Source organism: Artemia sp. Qi Xiang Cuo, chromosome 17 (genome assembly GCF_049724085.1).
Source record: "Artemia sp. Qi Xiang Cuo chromosome 17, ASM4972408v1, whole genome shotgun sequence".
Taxonomy (NCBI): domain Eukaryota; kingdom Metazoa; phylum Arthropoda; class Branchiopoda; order Anostraca; family Artemiidae; genus Artemia; species Artemia sp. Qi Xiang Cuo.
In genome coordinates, this window is record NC_142810.1 from 48,738,585 (window position 1) to 48,766,131 (window position 27,547).

Consider the following 27,547-nt stretch of genomic DNA (forward strand, 5'->3'; position numbering starts at 1 on the left):
CACCCTGGATTTGGGTGGAATGAACTATACGAATAGAAGTAATTTATTGAGTTTCAATTGTTAGTTAAAAAAAATCTATTAAAACACCAACCTTTTGTCTCACTATTTAATCTCAAAGAAAGATCAAGAACAAAAGTAATAATATACAAAAAGAAAACTAAAAGATGTAGGAATCGAATTGTACATCACTTCTATAAAAACTTTCAGTGGAACATTAGCTAAAGAAAAAAAAACAACAATAAAACACTATTCGTTTAACTGAAATATTGCACTGGTCAACGCTGTACAGAAAACATCTTGAAGAGATCATTTAATTCTTTTCCGAAATATATATTGCTAGCCCAACACTGTCATAAAGTTTGGGGAATCAAACGAAGAACAAAATGGCTGTTTCTATATTAACCATAGAATAGAAGGCAGGCAAAGTCCCGAAAGGTCATGATCTATCATGAATATTTATCTATTTAAATTATATTTATAATTTATTACCAATATTTATTTAAATTATATTAGTCGCATTATAAATCATTTTTTCCTGTAATTTAATGTACAGGGTTTTTGTGCTAAAACATGGTTTTAGCACAACATGGAAAAAAAACCTTGAAACACGGAAAAAAAGCTTGTTAAAACTTAAGACCTGTAGTTCCCGCAGAGTCAACATTTATGCTATTTTGATGCTGTCTACCATTTGACACGCCCGTTTCTGAGATATGAAATTGAAATTTGCACAAGGAATTTTGATGGAAACTTCAAGTATAAGTCTTGGATCTAGTCTGGATATGAACATATTTAAATATATCATTAATTTTACAGTTTATCTATTTTTGAATTATTTTTTTTTACGTTAAAATATCAATGATGTTTTTTTTGAAAGTACCAAGGACAGTAAAAATAAATTTTGATGGTTTGAATTGGTTAAGTGGAAACTTACACAGCCATATATATCTTAAAAATTAGGAAAAATCGATAATTCAATTTCTAAATAAAAAGATATCATTACGAAGTTATCCACTTTTTGGTATCAGCAGATGCCAGATTAAAAAAAAAGAAAAAGAAACGGGACTGAAAAATCAGTGCTAAATGATTCGGTGTTACTCTTTTTTAAGCAAAGCTGATGGTTTGTAACGAGAAAGACTTATGAAATTTAGGATTATGTCACTAAGATTAATTAGAGGGAGACTTTATAGTACAACCATATGAATTAGGTATAGACTAAAATATAAAACAATTTTCTTTTTCGTCCCAAAGATAGGCATTATTTTTTATTGAAAAAAATGTTTTCCCATGAGCCTATTCTTCCCATTTTTTTACAACTCTATAGCACATTTTTTTGGCTATCCCAACATAGCTATAAACATCGCACGTTTTGTTTGGTCTCGATATTTCAGTAATTTCTTCTTATTCCAAATTAATGTAAACTGCGACAGAACGCACCTAGCCATTTTTTGATAGATAGCACTATTGTCAAATCGTCCGCATTATGAAGAAAAACACTTTTAATCAGTAAAAGTTAAGATTGATACTGCAACATAGATGCTGTAGCAATATCTACATGGTGGGTGGAATTCATACGAAGAGCTGTAAGACTTTTATTATACCAGTCATAATCAGGACCAAAACCTAGAATAAATTAATTATGATTAAGTAAGAACTAAATAAATTAAGAATTACGCTTAAATGCATTATAAGAAAGGATCAATGAATGGACACTATAAGTTAACTTTGAATTGGCATTAGGTATACTTTTCATCGTAAACGTATATATCATCTAGAACTAAGGATAAAGTACGTCTCGTATTTTTTCACTAATAAAATAAAACCATCGCTAAATTTTTCATATAGATAATGAATGAAGTCTATATTGAATAAACTTAGCAAACAACTTAAGAAAAATCTTCTTGGTTTGATGAGAGGAGGATCTTGGTAGTTTTTTTTTAGATTATAGCACTGATAAATTTGGCTATAGTAAGATACAAAATGAAAAAAAAATTGTAAAGAAGAAAAATGAGGATAATTCCAGTCAGTGGAAAAAGAAAAGACAAATATGTCGATCTTTCACTCGAAACCTCTGCTAGACCGTCCTCACCGCACAAAAATAAATTAAGAATGAAAAATATACGAATATAATCCCACGGACCAAGTATCTTGTCTTTAGTCCTTATATCCATGGATTTTTTATTCTTTATTTATTTTAGCACACTGAGGACGGTCTAGCACCGGGCTTGACTGAAATAAATGCATATTTATCTTTCTTTTTTTCCCTGACTGGAATTATCCTCGTTTTCCCTTCCATACAATTTTTTTCATGCACAGGGGTCGAGAAAAGTCTTCAGGGGGGGATTAACTATTTTTAGGGCGAGCAGATAATCTATCTAGGATAACTGCAAGTGTACTTATGTCTTTTGCTGAACTGATGTACAATGCGGACCGTGCGCCATACTGAGGAATCTTGAAACTTGCATGTAATTTAAATTTGAAACCCATAGGGAAAGTGCAGTTCTTAGGTAGGGAAGCTGCTGGTTGACAACAAAAGTTTTCCCAAAAGTATTTTTTTTACAAATAAATATTGAGTCTTCATGGCTTTTTTAGAAATTTCAATGATAGCTTCAGCCTCAGATGATTTGCCCTAGCCACGTGTTGCAACCCCAGCCCAAGGCATTGAATCAGGAAGTCGGTACCTGCGCAACGCAGACCATGATCAGCATACGAAATGAAGAAAATAACCTTTCAGGCATACAAGTGGCGACTGAAATTATTACTAAAAAAAAGTAACGCATTTACCATTGGCAAGAGGTCAGCATTGCAATGCAGCATAGTCTCAATGGAAATCTTTTATATTGTTCACAAATTGTCACCACAGAATGATCTTACTATACACCCCTGAAGTTTCAAAGTTATAAAACTCCGCTAGTTGGTAATCCGAAAAGCGTTTAGATTCTCAATTTCTTCTTGGCTGGTTCGTAAAAGACCCTGGAAAGGGGTTAGTATGTTGTGTTGTGATCCAAACCTTTTTTTGAATCCAGTTTTTTATCCTTTGTATAAAAAACTGGATAGAATTTTCGAGGAAAGGAGCAAATAGTTACCTCCTAAACTGAAACGGCCGGAATGACTGAAACGGCCTTAACTGATTCTTAACTGAAACGGCCGGAATGTTTTTTCTCATTATTTGTCGCTCTATTGTTCTCAACGTCAAAACCCAAGTGGATACCCAAGTCTTAATTCTGGTCTCTAGATTTCTTAAAAATAAGTAAAAATGCGACACCCACCTCGTTTCGGACCTTCTAACTTTTTTTTTGATTATTGCAAACTTAACGGCGTGGAAAAGGTCGAGATTTTTCCTTTACAAGCATACACTTAATGGTAAAGACAGGGAATTCCAAAGAGGCTTACTTAGAAAGTCACATTTTTCAGTCACACTTTGAAGATACTGAACATCAACTGCAGCTTTATTGTCAATCCAGCACTTTATTTCATTTAAAGCTGACAGTATTGTGCGAAATAATTCTACAAATAATTGCACAGAGTCGTGGTGTTCAATCCAACAAGTGTGACAGATTCTCTTTAGCTTTTTATTCTTCTGTTATCATCTTTTCTTCTTTTAGTTCATGTCGTAAGAAGTGCTTGCCTTTTTGTGGTGCAAAAATAATTGTAAACGCTTTCAATTTTATACAGTAAACTTACAGTCCCCTGGCTTGAGCAGCAAGGTAAATGACTTATCTTTGGTTGCCTTTGGACCGCTTTGGTTGCCTTTGAAATCCAAGCCACCTCTGATTCTTTGTTTAGAGGGGCTAAGCTCGTCAACTCGTGTTAGGAAATGCTCAGCACAATTTGAAAAATTCCGATGTTAATGTATTAGGACCTAATTAAGTCCTAATGATCAGCCTCTACCCCAGCCCCCCATCCCAAAAAAATAGCTAAATTAAAAGATACAAAAAAGCAAAATTTTTGAATTTTAAAACAACTAGATTGTATTTTTATTTTTTTCTTTAATCTAAAACATTACTGCCCCCACCCCTATGTTTTGTGAATTGGTAGTCTTATATCCTAACAGGCTTTACTTTTGCTTCCAGCACTTCAGTATTGGGTTTGGGAAACTTGGCTAGGGAGATCAGTTCCCTGGAGGATATTTCTGGATGCAGCACAATCAATAAATATGTATTCTTGCGTAATAAGACAATTTAGCAGCACTAAGGTGTGAAAATTACTCAAATAATCATAGAAATTAAATTACCCTGAATTGTGTCCTGCCTCATTGGTGGCGTGTGTGCTATTGAGAAGGATTGTGCCATTGAAGTATATGCGGGCATTGACGTCTGTGAAGCTAAATCAGGAATATACTGAAATAGGAATATAGAAATAAATTAAATACTAGCACAGGAAAAGAAAATATATTAAAAAATACCTCAATTTCAAAATAAATTAATTGCCCGATGAATTAACTTGGTGATTTCACGGGGTAACAGAGATATACAATTGTTTCTCAGTTTGTCTTTCAAATCCATGCATAAGGTAGGTTAATAGAACAATAATTTAACTGTTAAAAAGACTGGCTTAAATATTTCTTTGTGAAAAAGAAAAGTGTTGAAAGAAGTTTTTAATACTAGTTGGTCGTACATGGTTCTCAGATCGTATACGGTACGGGCCTGAACCAAAGGACTGATGAAAATATTAGGTGAATTATATATTTTGAAATTGATTGTAGTAATTTAGTTGTAAGGATTTTGCATTCGCTAAATCTCTATTTGGGATTGAAAAAAATTAAAAATTTTGCATACAAAACTATAAATCAGATGGAGTGCTGTAGTTCAAACTAAGTAGAGTAATAAGTTTACTTTAAAGGCATTAATTGATAAATATGGAAAGGGAAAAACTTATCTTTATGTGGGATTTCTGGACCTCCACAAGGCGTTCGACAGTGTCGACAGAGAGCTATTGAAGGATGCCCTGTTTAGATTTGGCCTCCCTCATTTGTTTGTGAGGTTGATAGTGAATATACATATATGTGTTAGTGGAATCGTGTTCGTTGGCACCAGTTTTTCTAGGCTTTTTAATATTAAGCTGGGAGTAAAACAAGGCAGCACTCTTTCTCCTAAATTGTTTAATATTTTTATAAATGATGTTGTTGATTTTCTAGAGAATAGATGGTCTCCGAAAGTTAGTCCAGGGACCCATAAACTGTCACTTTTATTATTTGCAGATGATATTGCTTTGGTGGCTAGTACACCGCAAGATCTGCAGACGCTTCTGAGTCTTATAGAAGAACATTTGCAGATGAAAAAATTAAGACTGAATGCTGAAAAGAGTGAAGTTGTTATTTTTTTAAAAACGAAAGCAAGTGGCGAACATAATTATAGATTTAAAATTAATAATAAGGAACTGAAAGTAAGTAAAAGAATGAAATATTTAGGATTTGTTTTATCGGAAAATGGAAGTTTTAAGAGTCATGTTGATGAAATAATTAATAGAGGCAAAGTGACCATGTCTGCAATTTTTAGAAATCCGACTGTAGTGGAAATTAAAAAACTAAAAATGCATAAAAGAATATTTAATACAAAAATTTTACCAGTATTAGAATATGGAGCGGATATTTGGGGCGGAGAAGCGGCACAAAAGTTGGAGTCCCTCCAGCTCCAGTATTATAAAAGACTTTTTGGATTACATCAGACAACTCATTCACAGATTCTGAAAGGTGATATGGGCCTGTTTTCGTTAAAACTACGTAGGTCTATTTTGATGCTTAGATTTTGGTTGAAGATCATTAGGTGTAATGAAGATAGACTAGTAAGAGCAGCTTATTATCAGATGTTGAGTTATGGTTCGAAAACGTCGTGGCCATCCTAAATTAGGTCATTACTAGAAAGAGTGGGAATGCCTTACATATGGAATGACAGTCTTGGTTCCCGTGATCTACCAACAAATTTATCTTAGAGGGTCAAGAAATTCAGTATTGGCAAGGGCTGGTTTTAAATTCCGCTACATTGAATCATTATAATCAGGTCAAACCTAGTTTTGGAGAGGAAATATATTTTAAATTTAATTTACCGGCTATGATTTTATGTCGATGGATTCAGCTTCGGGCGAATTGCCTCTTAATCCAGAGCAGGCAAATGGTGTTCGACAGGGGGATAGTACATCCTGATGGTCGGTATGTGTGTCCTCTTTGTAGTGATGAGGACGAAGATTTGGACCATTTTCTCCGAAAGTGCCCGGTGCTCTCTGATTTAACGGAAAATTACTTATATGGGATTGTTTTGCTGCCTCCTGGTATTTTACAAAGTAGTAATCCAACTATAATATTTCGGGATTGTGAGTACTTATTCAAAAGACTAAAAAGGACGAAATGTTTTTACAGTAGCTTATTGTTTATTTCATGAAATTATATTTATTTCCTTGAAAAATCACCATTAGACATTTTTTGGTATGTATCATGTTAATGTGTGTTTCATAATTTGTTCTGTTGCGATTTCTTTATTTTTCATAAATTTTTGTGTGTATATGGCTCTTGGGCTTTGGAAATACACGATCATCTATCTATCTATGCCTTCCATTTTTCATTATTATTACTATAATTTTTTTATGCAGCCACAAGAACGGGAGAAGAAATCCCCCTCCTCAGAATAAAAGTGCAACCCCAAAAAGTACTCTCAGAATATTGGATCAAAATTTTGAGACAACCATTTGTCCGGAATAGTGAAAAGATACAATAAATGTGGTTCCAGGGATGCAGTGACCTCCGTAGTCCCCGAGGCAGAGGCCTTAAATTTTGTTAAATGTCAACTGTTTACACATAGGTTTTATTGTTAAAAAAGGGGGTTTAGTCGCCAGCTCTTAGGCGGCTAAAAACTTCCAGAGATCATTCTGTATAAAAATCAATCGCTCATTTTATTATGGGAGGCTTAGGAGTCCTGAAATCAGACACATTGTTTTTTGTATGTGATCAGTTTGAAACTGACAACCGTAAATACCTGGGCAAAGAGAAACCTAATGTACAAATTTCGTTTTAATGACCCCCCCCCAAATAAATGGGCCATAAAAAATTGTTTCTCAATCTGCTTGAAACTTAGATTCTTAATTTGTTGGGTTATGGGAACCCCTATGTGGAAGGGAAAAAATATTGGTTTCCCCCAAAACTGACACAACAAAGGGCTAAAAAAGGACCACAAAACTTTTTTCTTCTGCCACTTCCTACAAAAGAGGTATGACACCATTGGAGAGACACTATTGGGAGAAGGCTCACTCAAATGACAATTGATGGTTCCAGGAGCCTTCTTAAGGTCCAAAAGTAATTGAAGGGCAACCAGCCTCCCTCCCTTGCCCTGTTCTGCTATTGCTTCCGTAGTACCTAAAATGTCTGATGCAAATTTTTAGATAGCCATTTCATTCAAACGTTGACACTTTTAATAAGTATGCTCCAGGGGTCAAGATCGCATCCCCAGCCCTGCAGGCAGCATTCCTAAATCATATAATTTACGATTTTTTCACGGATAATTTTTACCATAAAAATTGGCTATGTACTTTCTTTCTTGGGGGGGGGGGGGGGAGGGGGGAAGGGTCGTATTTTGCTATGGGGCAGGGGACAGCTGCCCCTCCCAGACATTGGTTTGCCGAGGTCATTTTTAATATGGGGGAGGGGTAAGATAAGGGCTAAATATATTTTGTCTCAAATCTACCTAAAAGTTTTGGTACTCTAATTTAATCCCTTGTTTGACAAGAATCTTTTCACGGTAAAGTAGTAATGTAAACTGAAAGATACTACATGAACCCAGGTTTACAAAGTAGGGTATCTGTAATATCTTAGGAAGAGCTGTGGAGACCGAGTTAAAGCTTCTACGGGTGTATGAGGGGTGTCGGTAGACATTAGATTTTGCCTTAACAGAGGGGGGGGGGTTAATAAATAAAAAGGGTTAAGTCTTGTTGTATTGATGCAGGAGGTCTAATTATTTTCTTTTTTAAGACGATAAAACAAATGTTTTTGATAAACGACACTGAAATATAGTTATTTAAACAAACAAACAGTTACAACAACATTAGACTTAAAAGATGATTCTATTAAAATAATGGATTAAAATACGTGTACATTCAAAGGTATACATATGTGGGTATCATGATGGCATAAATGAAAGGTATACATGATGTGGGTCAGGGTGGCTTCAGTCCTAAAGACAATCAAATTATACACATATTTTAAATCCTTTTGAATAACAATCTTCCCTTCCTATTATAAAGCATTTATTGAACAAACTGCTGATCGAAAATTTTGAAAGAATATTCAAATGTTGTCCAAAATTTAAACTACAATTCATCATTTAAATTTTTAAGCCGAAAAACTTTAGAAATATCTCTAGTATTAAACAATAACAAAACCTGGTGAACCAAAATAAAGAGAGATTTATTTAAAAAATGTTTACTATAAATTATATTGCTTGAAATGCTTGCTTGAAATCTATTTCAGTAAAGCAAAAAGTAATAACACTCTAACCTTTGGAAACAGCCCTACTCCTGTTTGCGTTAATCCTTGTTTGTTTTAAGTTTGAATTGTTCATCCATTTTAAATTTTGTTTGTTCTAAGTCTCATTTATGCATCTATGGTATGTATTAGCTATCTTTATGTTTGACAGGGTTAATTTTAATTTATGTTAATTTTGGTTTCATCTATTCATTGTTAGCAATTTCTGTTTATTAACTCTTATTTATTACAAGACTATTTCTCCTCGTTTTGGGTTTTAGTATGGGTCTTCAATCTATAAAAAAATTCTCTTCTGGAAATGTTTTATTTTAATTAAATATGCGAAAAGATTGTATTGAAATCAACTTTGGTATGCATCATTCGATGGAAAAAAATCTAATAGAATATAATTTAATTTTATCTCGTCTCGGAAAGCATGTCTTTTTTTTCATTTTTTGTACAAAAATTTTTGAAAACCTCTAAGATAAATGAATTGAAATTTTTTTCCTCTTATCATAAACTTTGTTGTAGTTCCAGCATGGAAAATATGAGTGTTTACTGGGATAAAACATAGGTGACATGGAAATTGATATTTAGATTATATTGCATGGACGCGATTTTATGTCAATGACTCATGAGTTTAGTATAAATAAGGGAAAGTAATATAGGACTTCCTGTATAAATACAGGTGAATAATATAGACGTTAAAAAACATGTCTTTGAAGATAAAAATGTATCTATAGTTTCATTTTTAGAAAATAAAATTAACTTTATGTTGGTCGGGTTTTCCTTAAGAAGAGTTGACATTTTGGAACAGTACCTGTATGATCCGGGTACTGTTGGAACAGTTGGTAGCGTTGGAACAGTACTCAGGTAGTGTTGGACCAGTACCTGTATGATCCAGGTACTGTTGGAACAGTTGGTAGCGTTGGAACAGTACCCAGGTAGTGTTGGAACAGTACCTGTATGAACAGTACCTGTAAGCACATCTTAATGGTGAGCTCCGTAGTGCTTTGCCCTGTCACTTTATTCCTATCTCAAATGTAAACTTTCCCCGAACACAAAGACAGAAAAACAAGCCCGAGTATGGATGTACACTGAATGATGATCATTCTTTTTAATTGTTTTAGGTTTTATTTATTCACTCTGAGTAGTATCTGTTTATTTTAACTCAAGGAATCGCTTCAGTGCGAGGGGGAATTTTTCAAAGGTCAAAATGGTGCTTACTTGCGGATAGCGATTCATACTATTTAATGTCTGGAAGGTATTTGGATGGCCATATGCTTGATATCCTCTGGCTGCAGTTGGGTAAACGTTCCTCATCATAGCCCCTCCACAAGCTGGTAGCACTGCAGGTGCCAAAGCTTTCTGTAGTTGTTTCTCCTGCTTCCTGTATTTTGTTCTTCTATTTTGAAACCACACCTTAAATTGTAACTTTATAAGAAGGATAATACAAAAAAAGTGATTTGTGAGTTTCAAATCGTCAAACTGTTCGAGGTAACGAACTGTAAGTAAGGAGCGACATGGCTCAATAGTAACTGGAACTTTAAAATACGGAATTTTGATTTCAATAGGTGTATCAAAAGATTTGACATATTTTGCTGATTCCAAATATATAATATTTGAGCCTAGTGTTACCTATAAAACTCTACGAGCCTGAGAAAAGTTGGCTGATTTTTGAAAAAGCGGGGAAACGCCCCTAAGAGACAAACAATTTTCATAAATCACACCATTAGATTCAACGTATCAGAGAACCCTATTATAGAGTTTTCAAGCAAATATGTGGAATTTTGTATTTTTGCCAGAAGAAAAACTACGAATCTGTGTTTATTTGTTGTTTTTTTTCCCCAGGGGTAATCGTACCGAACCAATAGTTCTATAACATCGAGAGAGAGCTCATTTAAACGAAAATTAAAAGATCTAGTGCCGTTTTTAAGTGACTAAAAGATTGGAGGGCAACTAGCCTCCTTCCCACGCCCCTTATTTTCCAAACATTTGGGAGAAAATTTCATCAAATCTTTGAGACTGTCATTTTCCTCAGCATAGTTGAAAGGTCCCGAAACTGTGCCTCAGGGATAATATGACCCCCCTCCCACAGCCCCTGAGGATAAGTGTTTAAGCTATAAAATTTGCCCATTGTTTACGTACAGTATTTGTTGTTGGAAAGATACAGACATTTTTTGGGAGGGGGGATTTTGTGCTTGGTGTGGGTTTCCACGGGGATAATTTGCCGTGAGAAGGGAAATTTCCAAGGTTTTTCCAGGGAAAATTTTACATTTGTCACAATTCTTATACGAAATTCTTTTTATTTGTCTTCCTTTCTCTTTGCCAACTCAATTGCGATTGTAGTCAGTGATCCAGGGACCGTTATCTTTCAAGGGGTGGCTCACATTTGCTGCAGTTGGTTTGAGGGTGGATTCTAGGGTAATCGGGGGCGCTGATAACGAATATCGGGATGCACAAATTCACACGCGTGTAGAAAATGATCATTGTAGCCTATAAAGTCAAATTTAGCCTATAACGACGTCATACTGCTCTTGATGTTTTTTACACGGTAAAATAAAATGAAAACTTTATAAACTTGACGTATTCTGAATTCTAAGAACAAGCACTTTCACCTGGTATTTTTAGTTTTTCCCCACAACCTTTATTTTTTTTGTTAACCGTTATTGAATTTTGAAAACAAGGTTTTTAAATATACTTTATCTAAGTTTTTTCGATTTTTCTGAAATGTTTGCTTACATAAGTATATTCTTTTATGCTTTATTTGAATTCTGCTCGTTATTACAAATCAAACCATGTACCTCTTTTAAAAAAAATCTTAATCATTGAGCCACTATTTATTTTTTCTAAATTACGTCATAGCTTTCAGAAAATAGCCTACAATGACCAAGTTTTTTTTATATTTTTTTTAGCTGTTATTAAAAAATGAAAACGAATTAAACTGCACATAATTCGAACCATCCGAATGTTCTTTAGACGTTTTTAATAAAAACAAAGTCGAGACTTGAATCTGTAAGAATATACAAGCGTTTGAACAAGAGAATCCCCCCCCCCCCAAAAAAGAAAATTTTCTGAATAGTGGCGTTTTACTCGAAATATTTTCAAGACAACCTGATGATTGATTACCTGATAAATGATTTTTATCTCACCAAACGATAGATCGCTCTTTTTTGAATCAAATCATGTATTTGCATTCTATAGAACTAATATTTTTAACCAGGAAAAAGAAACAGTTGCCTAGTTCTGCAATTGCATGCGCGAATTTGGTATATTTTTTTATGCTTTATTTGAATTCTGCTCGTCATTACGAGTCAAACCGTCATTACAATGACGTCATTACAATGTGCCTCTTTTCCAAAAAATCTTAATTCTTGAGCAGCTATTTATTTTTTCTGTAGTATTGGATACAATCTGGCTTATGTAGGCTCGCTTGTCCACAGCTTGCGCATTTAGCTGTGGACAAGCGGCAAGGCGTTGCAAAATGTTACTCCTAGTTTTTGTGCTGCCGTATGCATAAGTATGCAGTAGCACGGAAGCTTAACCCAGAGCTGCTTGAGGCCGAGACTAGCAAGATACTGGAAGCAGTATGCAGCTAGTAAGACGATATCAGCATCGTTGGCTTCAATTGTCACAAGTGTGCTCTTTCGTCTTGAGGCAGCTGCTGTGTGGTATAATACCCGAGTGTCTGCCTCCTCATTGCAAGACGAGATATCTTCATCAACAGAGTTTCCATGAGGCGTAACGGTAACAGCTCTACGTCGACTCTCGAAACCTCCAGGTAGATGAACCATCAGACGAGTCAAAATTTTGTACTTCCAGACCTCGAAAAGAACTTTCAAGAGCCAATCTTTGTAAATAATTTCTTAGACCACACTGCTTTTCCAATTAAAAAAAAAAAAAATTTAAACAAGAAAAACGGGTTTTAATTTTCTATAAAGCAGTGAAATACAAAACAATTAATTATACACAAATACTCCGAATATTTCGGCCCCACGTCCGGGAGCCTTTCTCAACGGGAAAAAAAAATATAAAATAAAACAAAAAAAAATTTTTTTTCTTTTTAAAAAAACTTAACTTACATCAAAATAAAACATACTAAACACATAAAGAGAAAGAACAAAAACAAAAGAAAAATATAAATAAATAAGAAACAAAACTCACATATTAAATAAACACTTCCATGCACTGATGTCAATAATGATTCAACTCGCCTCCTCACAGTATATAAATTGAAATCTATCAAAAATAAAGAATATATTTATACTAAGACCAAAACAATAAAAGGTCAACTAATCCCCCGGCCCATAACCCCTAATTAAATTTCACAAGTTCATCAACCAATTCATGAATTATAAATTGAACGGATTCGTTTGGTTGCAAGCTTAGCTGCAGTTCGTTTACTTTTCCCATCATTTAACCCATTCTGACCTTTGTTCGTAAGGTCATCTTTCGTTTCAGAACTATTATTAAAATCAGTACTGGTTTAATATTTTGACTGCATTTTAATTAAAGTATTATAAACTGAATTGATCCTAAATTCCCCTTCATCTTTATTGATACTAGTACCCCTAAATATTATATTTTTTATTTCTATAATTTCCCTGAAGCTTTGTAAAAGTCCTACAGACGTATCTACTATTTTTGTTTGATCAAATAAAATACTGTGATGAGGAAAATTATAAAGATGTTCTGCAACAGCTGACTCAAACGTTTCTGGTGTGTTGTTTTGTTTTAGAGCGCAATCTATTGCATTCTTATGTTGTTGTGGCCTATTTTCTAAAGTTTGTTGCCTTTTATCCCAATTTTATCACAAAAATTAAGAAGAGAATTAAAAAAATATAATATAAATACAGCATTTAAATCAGGACATAATATAAGCTCGTTGTTAAATAAAGGGAAAGACAAGGTACCGAGAAATTTGCAAAAGGGAGCATACAAAATTCCATGTTCTTGTGGTAAATTTTATGTGGGAAGAACGCAACAAACTGTAGAAAATAGGCTACAACAACATAAGAATGCAATAGATTGCGCTCTAAAACAAAACAAAACACCAGAAACGTTTGAGTCAGCTGTTGCAGAACATCTTTATAATTTTCCTCATCACAGTATTTTATTTGATCAAACAAAAATAGTAGATACGTCTGTAGGACTTTTACAAAGCTTCAGGGAAATTATAGAAATAAAAACGATAATATATGGGGGTACTAGTATCAATAAAGATGAAGGGGAACTCAGGATCAATTCAATTTATAATAGTTTAATTAAAATGCAGGCAAGATATTCAACCAGTACTGATTTTAATAATAGTTCTGAAACGAAAGATGACCTCACGAACAAAGGTCATAATGGGTTAAATGATGGGAAAAGTAAACGAACTGCAGCTAAGCTTGCAACCAAACGAATCCGTTCAATTTATAATTCATGAATTGGTTGATGAACTTGTGAAATTTAGTTAGGGGTTATGGGCCGGGGGGTTAGTTGACCTTTTATTGTTTTGGTCTTAGTATAAATATATTCTTTATTTTTGATAGATTTCAATTTATATACTGTGAGGAGGCGAGTTGAATCATTATTGACATTCAGTGCATGGAAGTGTTTATTTAATATGTGAGTTTTGTTTTTTATTTATTTATATTTTTCTTTTGTTTTTTTTCTTTCTCTTTATGTGTTTAGTATGTTTTATTCTGATGTAAGTTAAGTTTTTTTAAAAAGAAGAAAATGTTTTTTTTTGATTCATTTTATATTTTTTTTCCCGTTGAGAAAGGCTCCTTGACGTGGGGCCGAAATATTCGGAGTATTTGTGTATAATTAATTGTTTTGTAGTTAACTGCTTTATAGAAAATTAAAAACCCGTTTTTAGTGTTTAAAATTTTTTTTTTGAGCCAATCTTTGGCTGAGCGACTACTGAGAATCCCGTCCCAGAGTGTTGCAACTTTGCTGGAGGAATCGAACGTACTGGAAATATTTCCTCTCCGATCTCCTCTTCTTTCTCGACAGCCAGATGCTTCTTTGAGGTTGAACGAGTAGTCATCATGGGTTCTATCGTCACTAAGACCGCCATATCTGTCACCAACCAAATGGATAAACTGACAAGCTTTAGGTATGTTCCTAAAAATCCCATCGTAAACTCTTATTCCGTCTCATTTTGTTCTGGTCGATAACACCTTATGACACTCATGACATCAACTATACAGTCAGATCGAGGAGAGTCTTCAAAAAGCGTATGTGGAATCATTTTTGGCCATGACTGCAAGCCAGACTGTTGCAGAATGTAGTTCAAGGTTGTTGACTTTGTACCAGTACGTAGATGAGGCTCCCTACGACTTGATGATAATACTGCAAGGGATGCTGGATATGGCTGTACCTCGTACTTCAGCAGCTCACAGAGGGACAAAGTTTGTGTTGAATTTGCAAGACGCAGAGCTCGTTTAAGCAGCTCAGTTTACCCAAAATATTTTTTTGTGGCTCTTTCTTTTCTGGCAATAGAGGTGAAAGTTTGTACTATGCTAACTTTTACTTTCGTGGATGTCCCGTCGAGATATGAGCTCATGGCTTCGAAGCCAATGTCTCAGAAGTTCAGCAGACTATTTGCTACGGTGTTTGGAGCTCTATTCCCTGTCATAAGGTTGTACACCTCTCTTCTCGTCGTCTTGAATGGGTTTCCAAGCAACTCTACCAAGTCCATAACCCAATTTTTACCTTTTATCGTCAGATTCGTAAACGCAGTGGTATCTTCATTATGCTTCATTGCCTCGTCATCCATATTCAGGTTTTCTTTCAGCGTTCTGATGGCTGCTGTGAGAAAGGGGAGAATAGCCAGATATCGATCCCTGGCATTTTCATTCGTTGTCGCACCAAAGACGCCAGAAACTCTTCAATGACCTTTGATGTACAGATTCACGGTCGACTCTAAAGCCAGATCGCATTCAATGCTGCAAAACGGCATGGTTGTTTTCCTAACAACAAAATTGCCACTTACACTCTCTGTGAACTTCTGTGTTAACTCTCTGTGAACCTCTGGTGCTTTTTCAGACAGCGTAGCATTTCTTCTAGGTAGATAAGTGCAACTGCGGCGTATTTATGGTTTCCGGGTGCGAAGAAAATTGGAATCATCTTTTTTATGGCGTTTAAGTGTGACCCCTAATCCGCAGCTCTTTCAACATAAAGATAGTTGTTTCCAGTAAGGATAAGATCTAAATAGTTGATCTAGAGGCAATGGTTCCTTATGGTAGATCTGGACTCGCTGCACTTTGAGAAAAGCGGAGCAATGCTGTCCAACGCATCTTCTATCTGTTTACATGTTTCAGAACTAGTTGTACCAACATGGTGTGCCTCACGCAAGACAACTGACACCCCCTAAAATCGTTGTTGCTGGAATCCTTACCTTTAGCTAGATCAGATAAATATCCCAAATCGTTTCCTTTTATGTTGCAGTTTTCAGTACTTTATGCAATATTCAATGATCCAAGGCTCGCTATCGTTAAAAAAAGAGGGGGAGTGGCTCACATCAGCCGGAGTAGGTTTGAGTATGGATGCCGGGGTAATCTAAGGTGCTTAAAACGAATATCGGGGTGCATATGCTCGCAATAATGTAGAATTTGACGACTTTAGCCTATAAAGGAGAAATTAGCCTTTTATGGCTAAGTACTTTATGCAACTGAAATCCGATATGTAAGATGCTCGGCTTTTTTTTTATTGCTGTGGAAACCAAATTCGCGCATGTGATATCAGAACGAGGTATCTGTTGTTTTTATTTTCTGGTTAAGAATATTAGTTATACAGAAAGTAAATAAATTATTTGATTAAAAAAAGAGCGATCCATCGTTTGGTGAAATAAAAATTATAGGTTGTGTTGAAAATATTTAGAGTAAAACGCCACTATTCAAAAAATTTTCTTTTTTTTGGGGTGGGGGATTTCTTGTTCAAACGCTTATATATTCTTGCAGATTTAAGCCTCGACTTTGTTTTTATTAACAGCATGTAAAAGATATTCTGATGGTTCGAATGATGTGCAGTTTGATTCGTTTTCATTTTTCTTAACAGCTAAAAAAAAAAATAAAAAAAAAATTGGTCATTGTAGGCTACTGAAAGCTATGACGCTATTTAGAAAAAATAAATAGTTGCTCAAGAATTAATATTTTTTGGGAAAAAGGCACAAAGTTTGACTTGTAATGACGAGCAGAATTCAAATAAAGCATAAAAAAATATACTTATCTAGGCAAAAATTTCAGAAAAACCGAAAAAACTAAGAAAAAGTACATTAAAATACCATTGTTTTCAAAATTAAACAGAGATAGCTAAAGAAATAAAAGTTGCGGGGAAAAACTAAAAATACCAGGTGAAAATACTTTTTCTTAGAATTCAGACTATGTCAAGTTTATAAAGTTTTCAGATTATTTTACCATTAAAAAAAAAAATCAAGAGCGGTATGACGTCGTTATAGGCCAAATTTGACGTTATAGGCTAAAATGACCATGTTCTACACGCGTGCGAACTTGTGCACCCCGATATTCATTGTAAGCACCCCCGATTACCCTCGAATCCACCCTAAAATCAACTGCAGCTGATATGAGCCAACCCTTTCCTTTTTTTGAACGATATCGAGCCTTGGATCACTGACTATTGTGGAGATCTTCCAGAGGAATTATACAGGGGAAATTCTCAGCGTGCTTTGGTTTCTGAGAAAAAATTCCATGAAAGGGGGGGGGGTTCCGGAGTGACCGGAGAAACTATTAGAGCTGAAATTATTCTTTCAAGGGGGGGGGTATCTTTATTGAGGGATCTCTCCAAGCAGGAGTTTCCCGTAAGGGGAGGGAAATTCTTTTAGAGGGTTAGCCAAGCTTATCGGCATTATTGGAAAAACGATCACAAATTAAATAAAAAAAAACAATTTTTTTCAACTAAAAAAATAAGAAACATTAAAACTCAAGGAAGGTAGAAAATTATTCCGTATATGAAGGGGTTGCCCCCTCCTCAATACCTTGCTCTTTACGCTATAGTTTGGCTGTTTTTTTCCAATTTTTTAAGAACGACTCCTGAAACACAAGGGCCGTTTACTGAAAACAGGAAGTTTTTTCAAAAGTGTTACAAACTTTCGCATGAAGATCAATGTATTGAAAAGGGGGCAACCCCTTCATATACGGAGTCATTTTTGTTTGTTTTGAGTTTGAATGTGGCTCCTTAGTTTCAATTGAAAGGAATTACTCTCATTACGTCATTACTTTCTATGAGGATTGATGTAAATTCTCGTATCGTAAATTCTCGAGGATTGATGTAAATTCTAAAATTCGAAAACTCAAAAACTTTCAGTAACTTTGAAACCTGATAAAATCTGACGGAAGCCTGGTGAATGAAATTAGAACAGGCATTGGTTATATAGGCAAACCAAACCAAGAGAAGTCTGGAATAACTTTGAACACTCTCTAAAGCCGAAGCTCCGTCTCCTAAACATCAATCTCCTCTATATATGAATGTACGGATGCGAGAAACGGGCATTGACAACACAAATTGAGAAACCAATACAAGGTTTTAAAAATAAATGCCTTTTCCGCATCCTGGTAATCCACTGGTCTGATAGAATAACCAATATCTATACTTGAAAGCACAAAGCGTCTGTTCAGGGATTCCTGAGTAGTAGATGGCAGTATTAAAGCCATGTGGTCCATTGGGTGATCTAAATTACCCTTTACTTTTTGGGGCATATGAGGTTCTTATAAAAAGGGTGGTCATATATGCTTTGGAGGGGAGACATTGGATTGGTAATCATAAGTTCTAGTGCCGTTTTTAAGGGTCAAAGTTATTGAAATGTAGCTACCCCCCCCCCAAACACGCTCACAAGCACGGCTTTTATTACCTATATGTATCCAATAGATATTTTGAGACAGTCCTTTTATTTAAAATAGTTCAAATATCATGTAAAAAGGATAAAAAGGCCTTTGAGGCTGATACAAACCACCAGAGCCTGAGGGCGAGGGTCGTAAGTTACGCCCCTGGGGCATCTAAGGTTCTTATGAAAGGGATGGTTGTATAAGCTTTAGAGGTGGCTCATTTGGTTGAAATTGAAAGCTCTAGTTTCCTTTTAAGAGTCAATAGTGATGGAGGTCAAGAAGCACCCCCCCCCCCACAACTACTCCTCTTTTCATCAAATGAATCTGATTGAAATTGTGCGATGGCAATTTTGTTTATAGTCCAAAGAACACACAAAAATGCTTCCAGGGTTGGCACAACCCCCACAGCCCTGGGGCAAGGGCTTTAAATTATGTTATGGGGGTATATAATGTTTTTAGGGAATGGGTGGTCGTATTTAATTCAGATGGGTCTCATTTGATTTCAAATTAGAAGTTATAGTGCCCTTTTTAAGAGTCAAACTGATTTGAGAGAAACCTACCCCCCCCCCCACACGCCCATCATATCCTATAACAAATATCCAAACAGAGTTGTTTTTTTTTTTACCTCGAGTAGTGCCAAACAGTATGAAGATTGGTAATGAATATTAACGGTACCCGTCGGGGAATTGAGTGAGCAATTGGTGTCTCGTCTTTTTTTTTTTTTTTTTTTTTTTTTTTTAAGATGTGAGGATGTTAAGTTGAAAAGAGATAGTGCCTGACAAGCCTGGATGACCAGGCTTCTGGAAGTTTGTAAATATTTATGTAAATAAAGTGATTTCTCTATATATATATATATATATAAAAAAAAAAATATTGCCTAAAATTTTCGCCTTAACACCCTTAGGTTCATTGGTTGTAGTAGTAGCACCAGTAAATATAGTATTAGCAGTAGGAGTGGAGTTAATAGTAGTAGTCTTAGTTTTAGTAGCAGTAGTAGTAGTAGCAATAATAGTAATAGTAGCAGTAGTTGTAAGAGTAGAAGCATTAGTATTATGATGCAAATATTGTCTTTTGGTTAGTTCAACATCCCCCACAACAAGTGTTGTAAGTTTTATTTTCACACACGAAACTGTTCCTAAGATATTACTGATATGCTTTTGACCTGCATACGGATGGCAGGTTGTCATCCGTACAAGAAAAATATTCTCTGAAAATTTCACCTTCATACCTTCATAGGCTGTGGATTTTGAGCTAGCCAGAAGACACTGTGCGTATTCATTTAATGCTGCTGCTACGGTTACTGCAACTAACGATACTAATGGCACTAGGTTGAAACTTTTAGGGAACGTTTAGAAGGAGTTTCAATTAAAAGAAAAACCTGTATGCATGCAGGTATTAAAAGGGCATACAAGCACTATAGGGCATATAAGGACATAGGCAACGATGCTCTATTATAGCTAGTAGTATCATTGATATTTTAAAGGAGCTAATTTGATTGAAAATTAAAAGTTCTAGTGTCCTCTTTAAAAATATTTAAAATTTCTTTTAAATATTTTCATTTTTATAACTTTAAAAATTAAAAAATTATTTAGGGAACAAATACCAGCTTTACTAAACTGACAATGGACATTTTTTTCAGTAAATTCATTTGAATTTTTTTCAGTAAGGTACACATTATATTTTGGCTTTTAGAAAGCATAGTGGTTTTGAATGCTACTCATATTAATTTATGCTCGTTTTGAGTTTGACTCTGTTATTTATTTTAATTTCTGTTTGTTTTGGGGTTCATTTATTTATTGATACTGATTTGTGGTAGTTGTCAGTGGCGCCAATTCACGAAAATATAAGGGGGGGGGGGGCAAATCTTTTTTCAAATTTTCTTTAATGAAGATTAAAAGAAACATTGAGAAAACATACCTAAGGCAGGGGGAGCGGCGACTTCGCTGCTTGGCAAAATCGTCGACTAATCTATCCAAATCCAGTTTCTTTATCTCCTGTTTTTCAACGGCCATTATCATGAGATCACTCAGTCTGTCGTTTCCCATCGTTGATCGCAGATAGTCCTTCACGCGCCCTAATGCTGAGAAGAATCGTTCATTGCTCGCAGTGGTCACAGGCAAAGTAGCAACTAGATTCATCAGTTTTAGCACTGCAGAATAGGCAACTGGGAGGTCGGATAATATTTCGATAGCTCGAAGAAGATCCATTTTTGAAATATCCCTTTATGACAGATGCAGCTTTGTAAGAGAAAGATGGGATTCCATGGCATGGTCATCGACATCGAGAATCTTTTGATAATGACCCATAACACTTTCCACTTTCGAAAGTTCGAGAAAATCGGAACTTGAAGGGTCAAAGGCAGATAAAGCGTCGAGCAAAGGCATATTTTGCATAGAACGTTGGTCCATTTCAATCGTGAAATGGTCTATTACCTCAAAATACAGAAGTTTACTGGAGTCTGATTGAGCTGGCTGACTGGTATTACGTTTACAGGTTGTTGAGTTTGAAAGAAAGTCTTTGAGACGAATGGAAATGGCTTGACTTCTCTTGCTTCGAGTACTGGTTTTAGATTGCGGAGATTTTGATCCCCGGATATCGTGTAAAGCCAAGAAATTGGATATGTTTTGCTTAAGTTATTCGTTATCATTTCTCAGCTTTTGGAGTGTCTCATATGTCCCCGAAATCAACGCAAGTGCCTTATAAATCAACAAAATTTCGGATGGAAGTTGCTCTAATAAATAATTTACAATGACTAATACTTTTTCCATTATGAGCAAAGTTGAGACAAAAGAGGCAGAGTTGATTTTGTCCAGTAGTCCTTTTGCCTCACGCGCTGCCTTGCCGTTGGAACTATCAGAGACTGTGGCAAGCACAGCAAAAATACAATCAAATCTTCCCTTCATCTCCAAAATAGAGCGGACTGCGTAAAACCCGCGAGTCTGGACGGTCCTCTCAAGCTCCAAGACTTTTTGCCCGCTAATACGCCGGGACTCCACAAATAGCTCGTGAAAGAGTATTGCTGCATGATGTAAATATGTAAAGTCTTTACACCACAGAGAAAAATTCTGAAAGTTCGCTGATATTTTTTGGGCAGTCAGTCAAAACCAAGTTTAATATGTCGGCGCGACAGTGAACATAACCTGCATAAGGTACATTCTCCCTAAACTTTGCTTGAACTCCGCTAAATTCCCCACTCATAACGGATGCGCCGTCATAACATTGGGCAATACACCGCATAAAATCTACACCAAGCTTTTGTATAGTTTCCCAAATCGAGGTGGATAAGCTCCCGGCATCTAATTTGTGCATGTGATAGCAGCCGATTGGTAGCTCCACTACTTTTCCATTTGATATGTACATGAGTAGGATCTCTAATTGTTCTTTTCTAGAAATGTCTTTTGTATCGTCGACAATAATAGCAAAGTAACTAGCGGATTTCACTTCTGAAATAATGTCTTGGCTCAATGCATTTCCTATCAGTGTAACTGCGTCATTTTGGTATGATGGCTGCAATAGTGACCATATTGGTGCTGTAACTGGGCCTTTAGTTTTTCGTAGCCTTTAGACATTTCTTCCATCAATTCAACCAAATTACCCCGTTTGCAGATGTTTCTGATTCGTCTTGACCCGTCAAAGCAAGACCATGGCGGCCAATAAAGCAAATAGTGCGAAAAATGTACTTCACATGATCTCTATTTCCCTGAACCTCTTGAGATCTGGGTTGAATTAAGGCATTCACTATAGATCTCGAAGTATCAGTACAAATTGTCTTAAATTCCGTCCATGCTGACATAAAATGCCATTGTCTTTCAGAACCATCATGTTGCTTTAATGGAGCAGAACTGTCTTTTCACTTGCAAAATCCTGACTCAATGAAGACCATTTTTCCAGCAGTTTCTCCAGCCCTTAGAGTCCCCATAGGAAAATGGCAGGAAGCAAAACCAAAAACGGAATTCAAGTTTTTTTGAGTATTCAATCCATTCATAATTCTTATAGTAATGTCCACTGAATTTCCTTCCGTTAGAAGTGGAAGCCAAATATATCTCAAGAATAGGTTGAGCTGGTTTGTCGTTACGGGTCGTAGAGATATCTGAGAGAGGGTTTTGACTTCTACTACTACTGGAACCCGCAAAGGGTTCAGGGATGCAGACTGGACTTTCATGTTGACCTCAGCCAGTCATTGTTCTGCTTGTTTGCGAAGGACTGTCACAGGAAGGGGAATTTATCTCCAGTAACCCGACACTTTAGCGATGACACTATTGCCAGTTTCTTCATTTTTCTTCCACATTTTAACCGCAAAAAATCCAAAGTTTGTTGTCGCTTTCTACTCATAGTTTGATTACGAGGTCTTCACAAGAAACAATAAAGAAATATTGACCAGCTGAAGTTGTTTTGAATGAACCCTTTTCAGAAATCCCATTTCCGGTCGATGATTGGGTAATAAAATAGCGTAGACGCGCTCTTAGACATTTCAAAACAAGATTGTCTTCTAATGGTAGAATTACAGTGGTACAAGAGTGGGAAAGACGGAATATTTCAAAACAAGGTCATCAAAAAGTAACACTGCCATTAATCGATGTGAAAACGAAGCACAGGGGCGACAAATAAAAACGACCAGATAGCCAGTCTCGCTGGTTTAATATAGCATATAATTAAAATAAAAAATAGCTGTGAAATATAAATGAAAGGTAATTTTTAAAGTCTAAGGGGGCCATGGCCCCCCCAGCCCCCCATAATTGGTGCCTCTGGTAGTTGAATCCTTGGTAGATTATTTGATTCTATTTTTGTTCATTTTTGGTTTGATGGAGTTCTTTACTTTTTTTTGAAAAACTTATTTTGTAATTAAAAAAAGCTTTTTTAATTAATTTTCTAAATAGGCCAGAAAATTTTTTGGTAAGTATATATACTTGTTCAATTCTGGTATATATATATATATATATATATATATATATATATATATATATATATATATATATATATATATATATATATATATATATATATATATATATATATATATATATATATATATATATATATATATATATATATATATTATTCAGGAATCATTAAGGATATAGCTAAGTGATAAGGGGAGGGGAGGATTAGGGTAATTTATCCGTAGACAATAAATTATCCCTCTATTTTGTCTTACAAAAATCCTCAAAGGTGAGCGTTGAACTAAATTACCTCCCTCTATCCAGCCGACTATTTGACCTCCCTTAAGAAAATCCTTGGTACACTCCTGAGATTTCAATTAAAATACTGGGAAAGAATCGCAATAGATACTTTTGCAGCTTCTTCAAATACTAGGCACTACAAAGTTTGAAGCTTGGAGAGATTGTTTTTGTTTTTTGTGAACACATATTTGTATCTCGTTCGAATACTAATTTCCAAGAAAATTAAGATAATAGCATTGGGAAAGAATGGAAACATAAAGGATACATGTTAAATAGCGTCCCTTTTTCCTTGCAAATGAAAAGCTCGTCAGACCGAAAATCAGCTTAGAAGACAACTTTTCCACTCCTTGCCTCATTTACGATTATTTCATTTCCATCTTAAGGAGACTGTTCTTGTAAACAATTGGCTACAAGGATTCATTACCCTCACATAATTGCTCATAGCTCCTCCTATTCCAGCACTGGAAAAGAGCCTATCCCTGGAGAAATCTACTATTGATTTTGGAAAAGCTCCTGTCAACGCTGTAGCTTAGGCATCACCCAAAAGAGAGATAGAAAGACATTTGATGCATTATTCATGCGGGTGGAGTCGTCCAGAATTTCTGAAGAACCATAGAAGAATCTGTTCCTAACAATTAACTGAGAGGAAATCTCTTATCTTGAAATGTGATTTGCGGTCTGAATAAAAAAATAAAATACAAAGATTGTCTTTATTATGATTGGTATAGGCTTTGGAACTGAAATTAAATAAAAGACATTTTTTTTCAAGTGAAAGTAAAGAACGACATAAAACTTGAAACAAAAAGAAACATTCCACATAAGAGGAGGACTGTCCTCTGCTCCTTACACTGAAGTTTTATAGTAGTCTTCTGAAAGCATTTATGAGCGCTACAATGTAGACAAAGGATAATTGCTAGTGCTTATTTTTCGATTGCCTTTTAAAACATTCGAACTAAAAATCTTACGGTTTAGAATAGAATAGTACTGTATCAACAAGCTAACTCTCACAACATAAAAAACTGCCGAACCTGTTGCTTTCTGTCAGCTAGCCTTCATTGTATATATAAAAAAACATAAGCACATAAGTACACACATAAGTACAATATAGAAACATACAGTGATGAACCCAACTGGCCTGTCAAATAAAAAGGAGTACAATAAATAAAATGAATAAAAATGTGCACATAAGTACACAAACATAAGTAAAATGCAAGTGACAAAAGTAAAAGTAAAAAGTAGGTAACACAAGTAAAATGAATAAAAATGATTACATAAATACAACACGAGTAAAAACATAAGTACATTATAAAAACATACAGCGATGAACCCAACTGGCCTGTCAAATAAAAATGAAACAACCAAACTAACACATTAACAATACACATGACAAATTAACATGATACAATACAATTTTCATTTATTTATGATTTCAACGAATGCTGGCACAAAACTCTTTCTGTAACGTTCAGTTCTTGCATTAGTAGGGATTTTTTGTGTTTTGATCAGGTAAACGGGGCTTTGGAGGGTAATAAGGGGTAGGGAGTATACATTGAAAGCGTGGGTTACACTTCTTAAGACATCAGGGGCACGAACTCAAACTTTAGCACAAAGAGTGGGGGGTGAATGAGGGGTACTCGCTCTCATATACGGGAAAAAAAATTGTTCGTTTTAAGTATTAATGCTGCTTTTTATTTTATTTGCAAAGCTTTTTCGTTTTAATTTCTGTTCGATTTTAATATATCATGCCCAGGGCCCCCTTCAAAGCTGGCGGGCAGTACCACCTGCTCAAACGTAATGTTTTAAATCAAAGCTTGACTTTTATAGTAAAATACCTCGAAAATAAAAGCTAATTTAGTACATCTGGTTTTCGAAGAAAAGCATAAATACCCCGAACGAACTACCAAATCCGCAACAAGAAGAGAACATCCGACCTCTCAGCACCCATTCTCCATACTTCATGCCATTTTCACCCTATTATATAGCCTATATATATATATATATATATATATATATATATATATATATATATATATATATATATATATATATATATATATATATATATATATATATATATATATATATATATATATATATATATATATATATATATATATATATATATATATATATATATATATATATATATATATATTATATATATATATATATATATATATATATAGTGCCGCTTCTTATATATTTACTGCATGGAAATTTGTCATACTCTCCTGTGTGTATAAAAGGCTGCAGTGCCTGACAGACGAGTTCGTATGGGACTTGTTCCAAAATGGTCGAGTGATAACCCGACACTTGTGCAAACTTGTGCTTCTGCAAAGTTTTGGTTTAGCCTTTGGAATCAATATGGCCACCCTCGTTGGTTCTGGCGCCGTTAATTCTGTTCACTTACATACTAAAAGAAAGCTCCCTTGGGAATTAGCAAGCTATCGGAGGCGTCTCATTTCAGAATTGTCATCTAAGGTTTCTTCCGATAGACATTTTCTCTGTAAGGTACGTCGTAAACCTGATTGTTCCCCATCAGTTTCTGCTTCTGATACACCTGATGCTGAATGGTTTAATTGTTATGCAGCTGAACTCTCTTCCTTAGATCTCTAGCTTGATTCAAAATTTGAGTCTGATCTTGAAGAGTTGTTAAATTGGCCCCAGTGTCCATTTGAAGATACTGTAGTTATGGCATCCTTACCTTAGGTGTTGTCCCCTCGTCATTCTGCATTGATGGCGTCACACCTATTCCCAAGACAAGAAAAATTACCGCTCAATATACTTTGTTTCTGCCAATTACCGCTTCAACGACTCTGTGCAAGCTGTGCCAATTAGTCGTTATAGACAGACTTGAGACTAAGTGTTATGCTCCACCTCCTCAGGTCAGCTTTTAGCGTAGATTCAGTTGTCCTGAGGCTCTTTCTGCTATTACCAAATTGCTCATTGAGTCCGATGCTTCAGTGTTTCCCCTTTTTCTTGGAGGACTTGATGTCAGGTCGAACTTTTGACTCCCTTATCCATGCGGCAATAAGTATATACCAAGGTTCCATATTGCCGACTTTACGTTCCTTCCGGTTCTTCTGATAGGTAAACAGGTCATTACACTCTTACAAGGAATATACATGTTTTTTTTTTATTATGACATTGATTTTTTGTGTGTCAGTCGATTAGAGAAAGTTCGGCGGTTTGTCCAATATAATAACTTGATTAGTCATTTTTCTAAAAAAAAACTTGTCATACTACAATGTACTTAATTAAAAAAAAAAAAACCCGATATAATTGTGATGCTATAAGACTGGTTTCGCTTCATGGGTTCATTAATAGAAGGACTAATGTTTATGACAAGGGTAATTACTTCTTTAGTTTACGAGATTTGCGAATTTTTTGCGAAAAGATATTTGCGTAGACGCTTACAAGGGACATTGCTAGAAAGTATTCAATAGCTTAATTGAAAAGTAACGATAGAATGACATTGTGACTTGACCTAGCTTTAACTCGCCGTTGTGGTATTTATAATACTTAAGTAATGTTTTAAAAATATTTTAAATTTAAAAAGAAAGGGCTTAACAGTGTTAGTCTGGGGGGGGGTCGCAGAGAGGGGTGCGGGGACCGAGGGGTCCGTTACAGAGGCTCAATTGGCCCGGCGGGGGTCGTTTATACCCGGTGTCCGGTCCAAGGAGGGTCCAGTTGCCCGGGGGCTATCCCTTTTTTTTTTTCTTACAAATGGCCCCCTGTTTTCAAAACACCTTTTTCTTCTGAGGCTTGGAGCATTTGGTGACTAGATATACGGGGTTTCAGTTCCATAAATAAAAGTTCAAATAGGGATAAAATCCTTTTAATAGACAGTGATGATAGAAATTCACAAAAATACCAGATATTTCGGTCACATATACAGTGACCGTCATCAGTAGTAAAACTACTACTACTGATGACTACTACTACTACTAGTACTGATGGTTTTACTACTGATGACGGTCACTGTATATGTGACCGAAATATCTGGTATTTTTGTGAATTTCTATCATCACTGTCTATTAAAAGGATTTTATCCCTATTTGAACTTTTATTTATCGTCATGGAAAGGCAGT

At 35.3% G+C, this 27,547-nt stretch overlaps 1 protein-coding gene across 1 annotated transcript in view; it reads right to left on the reverse strand.

Moving 5' to 3' along the window:
• Nucleotides 1-787: 787 nt before the first annotated feature.
• LOC148942293 (uncharacterized) overlaps nt 788-27,547 on the reverse strand; it is a 62,121-nt gene continuing 35,361 nt past the window's right edge. The window contains exons 3-5 of the mRNA XM_089103368.1: nt 9,674-9,868; nt 4,232-4,337; nt 788-1,620 (exon numbers count right to left, since the gene is read on the reverse strand). Of these exons, the coding sequence (XP_088959494.1) occupies nt 1,511-1,620; nt 4,232-4,337; nt 9,674-9,868 (411 nt within the window). The 3' untranslated portion in view covers nt 788-1,510. The remainder of the gene's footprint in view (nt 1,621-4,231; nt 4,338-9,673; nt 9,869-27,547) is intronic.